Source organism: Spinacia oleracea, chromosome 5 (genome assembly GCF_020520425.1).
Source record: "Spinacia oleracea cultivar Varoflay chromosome 5, BTI_SOV_V1, whole genome shotgun sequence".
In the NCBI taxonomy this organism is placed as follows: Eukaryota; Viridiplantae; Streptophyta; class Magnoliopsida; order Caryophyllales; family Amaranthaceae; genus Spinacia; species Spinacia oleracea.
The window spans coordinates 97,363,453-97,371,051 of record NC_079491.1 but is presented as its reverse complement, the minus strand read 5'-3'; the positions used below and the strand labels follow the sequence as shown (position 1 = coordinate 97,371,051).

The 7,599-nt window shown below is 44.5% G+C and overlaps 1 protein-coding gene across 1 annotated transcript; it reads left to right on the top strand.

Annotated features, from left to right (window-relative positions):
* The first annotated feature begins 6,707 nt into the window (after nt 1–6,707).
* Nucleotides 6,708–7,286, top strand: LOC130461140 (ribosomal protein S7, mitochondrial-like). Its single transcript, XM_056829098.1, has one exon. The coding sequence runs from the start codon at nt 6,745–6,747 to the stop codon at nt 7,252–7,254; it is 510 nt and encodes a 169-aa protein (XP_056685076.1). The 5' UTR covers nt 6,708–6,744; the 3' UTR covers nt 7,255–7,286.
* The last annotated feature ends 313 nt before the right edge of the window (nt 7,287–7,599 follow it).

Below are 7,599 nucleotides of genomic sequence, written 5' to 3'. Positions count from 1 at the left end.
AACTTATCTTCCAATAGAAGGCATCTCCGACAAAGCAAAAGCAGCGGTTCAAAATCCTTCCATAGCTGAAGTGATGCGATGATCGATTGTGCTGTCATAGCGCTTGAAGGACCTTATTCACAGATTCCAGCTCGAGCGAGGCTGGGGAAGGAGCATCAAAGAGAGGAACTAGCAGACCGGATAGGCAACTAAAGAAAGAGCGAACTAACTAAGCTAGTGCTGATGCCTCTGAGAGATTATAGGACCGAGAAGCTTTACTTACACAGAATTGTTGAAGAGCACAGCAGGAGCTCAATCCATTTTCGGAGATCACTTGTAAGTATGGTCAGGAAGATCCATGGAGCAGGATCTGTAAAAAAGCATCGTCTGGTGAAGCACCTGAATCCACAGGGCAGTCTCCACTACTTTACGTAGAGTATATACCTGTAAATCCGGACGAGACAGGCGATGCTTGGGACTAAATAGAGGAGGTGTAGTCTCACTGGAAGATGAAGGACAAGAAGACTGACAGATAGGAGGCAATGGAAACAAAGGTTCACGGGAAAGAGAAAGACGAATTGCGTATATGATCATCTCATTCATCGAAGACTCTCGCCCTTTCTTTCTTTAAGAGACCGCTCTTGATCTGGGCGGGATCTATCAGTAGCGGCATTCTCTGGCAAAATCTTCATTTAATTACCATAATTCCGATGAATCCTCACTCCATCTTTTGCTATTTTACAATAGTTTGTAATGTATTTAAGCAGATCTTGGAGTGAGTATTTTCATTCCCATTGGCTTTTCTCTGTGAGCCGCCCCGATCCATCAGATCAGAATGATGAGGGGGAGCCTTAGAACGAGTCAATGAGGACATGGTATTATTTATTCCATAAAGCCAGTAAGGGTGCTGAGTCAGGAGAGAGCAAAGCAAGGTATGAAGTCGCTAAAGCGAAGCTTTTGGGGAATTTGACTTTTTTTTTCTTTTTTTGGAGTAGCTATATGCTTAAGACATGCAAGTCGGTCAGTTCGCCCTTTTTCAGTAGTTAAGTCATCGCTTCAAATCCGATAACGCTTTTCTTTTTTCGGGCACTATAATGTTCTTTTTGTCAGTTTGAAACTGACAGGCTATCAGGACCTATGGAACACCCTAATGGGCAGGCTTCCTTTGTCTTTAGGTTACCGGGCCTTATTTCGCTTTTGTGCTTGGGAGGGGGGGCTACTTGGTGCCCTTTGACTTTTTTTTCTTGGATGCGGGGATCCCGGAAGTTGGAAAAAAAAAATGGCTCCGTCTTCCGCCTCCGGATCATCCAGCTCGTCCTCGTGGACGGGGGTCCTAAACGAGATCCTTTCTAACGAGACTACTACTGACGACACAAGTAGCACGTCGGCGAATCGGAGGTCTTCGAACCTCGTGCGAATCCAGCCGCGGAAGAGGCAGGGCCATCTAAGCGGACTCCACCTGTAAGACCATTCCCTATGCCGATGACCAAGTCATTGGTGGGGGAGTCCCTAAACACTATCAACCAAAGGCCTTTCAAAGTCTTGCAGGCTAAAAAGCATGCTATGGGTAAGGAGATGGAATTGAAAGATTACCAATTCACTCGGATTCAAGCCGAAGACCTATTCGAGGTCAAGGTTGAGATTATCCAAATCATGGCGGGCCTTGACCCGACGGGGAATTTCGTGGGAAAGGGAGCTCGAGCTTTCTCCATAATTCCCGTACCGCCACGGGAGAAGAGCCCTTGGCGCGACTCTATGCCCTATTGTATTGGAGACCTCAATAGGGGCGGAGTCCATCCGAAGCCTTAAGCTTTGCAAGACAAAGTCGTCCGGCGACATGATTTAGATTCGCACTCGGAGACATAGTCTTCTAAGTTTCAATTTGTCTTAGGTCCACTCCAAAAGCTTCGCTTAAGCGACTTCGTTCCTGGCTCGATGCGCTTAATGAAAGGGAAATCCCTAGATTAAGAAAGAATTTCCTTTGTAATTAAGCAGCATCCTTAAGTGAGTTGGGGGGCGGCTTTGTATAGTAGGGGTGCGCCGGACCGCCGACGAATAATAGGTACCCTCACCCCAGGCAGAGTTAGTGAGCCGTGTAATAGGCGACCATTTCGCGCGGTTCGGGGGGCACTTGAGTCAGCCGCCGGCGCCCGACTGCGTCTTGACCCCTATCCAATTTTGGGCCAATTCCCTCTTCGTACTACCAAAAAATGAGATTCTTGCCGAATCCGAGTTTGCTGCTCCAACCATTACCAAACTAATACCTATTCTGTTTAGTACTTCAGGTGCTTCTGTTGCGTATAATGTAAATCCCGTAGCGGATCAATCCAACGAGCCTTTCAAACTAGTACTTTTTGTAATCGACTCTATAGCTTCTTCAATAAACGCTGGTTCTTCGATCAAGTTTTGAATGACTTTATAGTCAGATCGTTCTTGCGTTTCGGGTATGAAGTCTCATTCGAAGCTTTAGACAAAGGTGCTATTGAGATATTGGGCCCCTATGGTATCTCGTACACATTCCGACGATTGGCCGAGCGAATAAGTCAACTTCAAAGTGGATTTGTTGTGCGAAGAGTGCGTTATGACCCGTGGCCGCCTGCCCGGTGGGGGCGGCTCCTCCGTTGTGGGTAAACGGGAAACCCGACTCTACGAACCCGAGGAAAGGCTGCACAGCAGTAGTAGGGGCGTGAAGACCGGAGCTTTTTGTAGTGCTAGCAAGAATGCAAGTGAATCAATTTCATTCCCTAGCGAGTGAAGTGCTTACGCCCCTTTAGAGAGAGGGGCCAGCAAAAGAACTCGTTCTTCCATTTTTAGATCTTTCAATTCGTAAGATCATGATAGAGTCCCCTTTACTAATAGAAAAGGTTAGGGGGCTGAGCTGTCTACTTCGCGAGCCTTCTGTGCCCTGTTTTCCTTTTTCTTCCGTCCACGAGGTTCTGAAAGAAAGAAAGGGGCGGCTATCTGGCGGGAGTCGTTTCGGTTGTATGCCACGAGGTCCCTATGGACAAGGGGACAAGTGAATTCTCGCTTTTGAGCGCAGGCAGCCTTCTACCATCCATCCCATTGCATTCTATCGTCTCGTATTGTACTGTACCGTATCAAACCAGATAGATCTATTGAGTGAGAGAAAGGTAGTGTAACTAATTCTATATTCTTTCCATCTTTTTGATTGATAGGGATCCCCATTCATTCCCGTCACTACGGATTGATTGTCCCTACCTAACTACATGGTAGTGGTCTAGAGAGCGCAATTGCTAGAGCACGGGAGAATGAAGAGTAATGATTTCAGCAAGAGCAGCCGGACGGACTAGTATAGTGAGTCTAGTGACTACTAGAGTAGAGTTAAGTCAAAGGTATAGCAGCCTTTCCGAGCGAGCCTCTGGGATCTCCTGTAAACCCCCATGATGTGGTAAAGGGAGGATATTAGGGGAAGCAGTGAGTGGAGATTCTCCTGCAGAGAGCCGGATGAGGGGAGACCTTCACGTCCGGTTCGGAGGGCGGGGATATCCCGACCCTACTATCATTATGCCTTTGCAATGTTACTTGGTTCAACTCTATTTGTGACCTTTTCTCGTATGTGGGACTTTCTATCTTCTTGGGTAGATAATCGATCGTCTTTCATTTGGATAGTGAGTAGTTTTTATAATAATAAGTCAAGTCAAGAATAATAATCGAACTGGAGGAGCTTGCCGGGATGGCTTGGTAAGCAAGCAACCAGGCGCCAACTCCCAGTTCTTTCTCTTCTTTCTTTTTTAGTTAATGACAGTTCATCAAAACAATTGTCCAAGATAAGATTGCTAGATCGAGCACGCGACGCGCATAGTCTTAAGCCAAGAACGGGTTGTATCCTTTTAAACATTTTGACTACTTCCAAAAGCTTCGCTTTAGCGACTTCATACCTTGCCTCTTCCTTTTCAGAGATCTCGTTGTTCTCTTCCCATTTTTTTTCCATACTTTCGCAGTCTTCTTCATTATGTTGTTCGCTTACTTTCTAAGGTCTAACCTTTCGCTCCTTTACTGAAAGGCGCGTAACGCCGGAATGCTTTTTTTTTTTCTAACTTCAAGGCGGTCTTCTTCTAATGACAGAGGCTTCCTATAATGGAGGAAGTTGCTATATGGAAAAGCTTCGTTCTACCCCTGTTATGAGTCTGAGGTCATCGGCCTCCGTTTGCGTGGGTTTTGGAAAGTTTTGATCCTTCATTTTTAAGGTTGGGGACTTATTATACTTTAGAATATTAAGATCTTCCGGTGAGAAGAGGAGCCCCTCCTGAATCAGGCCTCAGTCTTTCTCATGTTCAAAATATCGTTCCTTGGCTAAGTCTGAAAGTAGGTCCCACCATGTCCCACGTAAGAGAAGGGTCCTCTCTCCTTGTGAGAATTCGTATATTCAAGACCTTGTGCTGAAGTGGCTCATGGAGTCTTTTTTATTTCTCTTTAGTAAATCGTCTTCTTCGGTCATAGTAGGGCTATGCCCTGAATGAAGGATAGGACTTTTTTTCTTATCAATACCAATACCAAGAGAGACCCACGGAGCGGTAAGAGATTCAGACTGTGAACCTTACGATTTTCTGAGCAGTTGGACTTAAAAGGCCTAAAGAGAAAGAATTCCGAACCCCTTGTTGAGGTTTCGGGAGCGTTCACCGAATCCAGTCGTCCCCTTACCGAAGAAGGCCCGACGTCCTCTCTGGGATCAGTGCTCCCTCTTTTTCGAGAAGCGGCCCCGGCTTCGCTATTTTGCTGGCCTGACCTTCTGAATAAGGCGACAGGTTGAGATACTTTTCCCACCCCCCGAGCCACTGTTACCCGAATCCGCCCCAGTGGGCATCATCCGAAGACCTACTATTTCGGAGACTTCCTCCGTAATGAGGGTCCTTGCAAAACAAGCTATGGCCAAGGCAAGCCCCCCCCGGGAGGCCCCAAAAAAAAGAAAGTACAGGCGAGGTCTCCAAAAGCTTCGCTTAAGCGACTACATACCTGTGATGTTAGTATTCGTATACATACACTGATGTAAGTGGAATCAATCACCTAACGAAAAAGGATGGTTCGTTTTCCTTCGAAGAAGACTACATATGTCATATGTAATTTATATTAGGTCTTCTTCCTATCAAACTCAATCTACCTATGGTGTGCAAACCAAGGGATTGGGATGTAATTCCCCACTCAAAAGATTGAAGCTATTCAATAACTGTCGAGCTCTCTGTGGTGTATGCCTTCATCTTATGAATCCTAATGGTGTACGCAGTACAATGGAATTCCATTCCCTCCTAATATATTAGCTTTAACTGGAATTCATCCCACTTTTTCTCATGAGCTAGCCAAAGATAAAGATCTTTATCTTTCTTAGGTTTAGGGGGGGATTTTTTCCCACCGCATACAAGACGAGTGTACTGCCTCGTAAGCAGTCAGTATACCCGAGATCCTTTCATTCAAGTTGCCATCATCTTCTGGGTCTTTTTTATGCTCTCTGATTCTAAGTTTTCAGCCTCTCTTTTGATATTACCTTACTGGTAGTGAAAGGGTTCATTAGAACTATGTTCAAAAACATTCATATAGATGAACTCGTTGATGATTGAAAGTGGAGGCCCATGTTACGAAAGACGCCGTAAAAAATCTTTGGTATAATATAGCTATATATATTCCGCTGTTGTTAGAAAGTTCTCGGGAACTGTGTATATAGGAGCGTCTTTTAGAAGACGCATCCGTCTACTACACTCATTGCAATATGGGCATCCTTTTTTTTTATGAATTAAGTTTCAAAGGGTAGAGATTTCTGTCTTCTTACGATCTCTCTTAGAAGAAGAAACTCTGAGAGTAACCCGACGCCTCTTCTTCTTCTGATTAAGAAGATCATAAATACTTATCTGTATTGGTTCCAAAACCATATAATCTTGTACCGTGGTTAAGTAAGGTATCAAGATGATGAAGTGAGTTAGTCGGACTGCAACTGGATCTAGCGATTCTTACAAAGAAGTAGTACTTCCCAGGAGGAGGACCTCGGATCCCTCTGCTTCTCTCGTAATGGCTACTTGATCTATCAGAGAGAGACGTTCCTAGTAACTCTGGCCGCTCTTTAACCTCTATTCTCTTGGGAAGAAATTCTAACAATCGAGCTCAGTGAGGGCTCAGGGTATTATCTTGGCAAAGAAACAGTCCATCCCTTGACCTTCTTTCTGCAGCCAGGAAATAACCTGATCTTTGATTCTAATGATTTATAAGAGAAGACCATGGGAAAAAAAGAAAGGGCTCGAAGTCCTTTTATCTCCCTAGATGGTAAAGGTCTTAGCACTTACCCTCGTCACCTTGCCTTGGATCCTTACTCGCTCTTGGGATAGGAATGAAGCCAGTGTCCCTTCCAGTCCGATCAAGAGTTACGATATCCATGTGCACGTGAAAGGGACACTGTGAGGACAGAAGGAGCTGCTATTGAATGCAAAGTAACTGTCATGCTTATCCGGTCTTAGCATCTTAGCATACGGCATTACCTCCAGGCGGAAGCCGGACTCCTCTTAAAGAATCAGCTCAACTTAAAAACAGTTTCGGGACTTGTCCAACAGCGAGTCCCGAAGGTGGGGACTTATTATGAGATCATCAGTGATATGAAAATAGAACTGGGTCCGGATCATCCCCTCGTCCAGGTTGTTCTAAAATCCAAAAATCATGAATCATATAATATATATAAGATATAAGAGGGGAAGAATCGACAAAGAATGACGAACATAAATCGTGAATGAAAAAGCGTTAGGAAAAGAAATTCTCTAGTCTATTATGTTAGAAGGTGCAAAATCAATGGGTGCCGGAGCTGCTTCCAATTGCTCGGAAATTCTCAGTTATATGGGGGGCTTAGATAGTGAGCAAAAACAATTGATCAAGAAATTGGTAAACTTTCACATGAAAGAAGGTAAAGAACGAAGGTTCGTGCTATTGTTTATCAACTTTCATCGCCCAGCTCGAACTGAAGGCGATGTAATCAAACTTATGGTTGACGCCGTAGAGAATATAAAGCCCATATGCAAAGTAGAAAAAGTAAGAGTAGCAGGTACTATTTATGATGTCCCCGGGATTGTAGCCAGGGATCGTCAACAAACCTTAGCTATTCGTTGGATCCTTGAAGCAGCTTTCAAACGACGTATATCCTACAGGATAAGCTTAGAGAAATGTTCATTTGATGAGATACTGGATGCTTACCGAAAGAGGGGAATTTCGCGTAAGAAAAGGGAGAATCTTCATGGACTGGCTTCCGCCAATCGAAGTTTCGCGCATTTCAGATGGTGGTAAAGTGAAACTACATAAGGAGCTCTTCCTCATTCAGTCAGATTATCAGTAAGATATGCTTTGACCATTTTGCTTTTTGTATGAATATTTATATAGAAAGAATTCCTTATACTCTTTTCTTCATTGAGTTGGACCAAGAAAACTATAGCGCGTGAGCGCAACTTCGCCCGTTGCTTGTTTAGTCGCTAAAGCGAAGCTTTTGTTTACACGCTAAAGCTATGCTTATGGAATCCATAGGAAAAAAATGACCTTATGTATCAAAGTTTTTTCCAGAGTTAGATGTCTCATTCCTTAGGGAGTGAGAGGGTAAGGGGGAGAGGGTGGGTGGCCCCTTACGCGCTTTTTTAG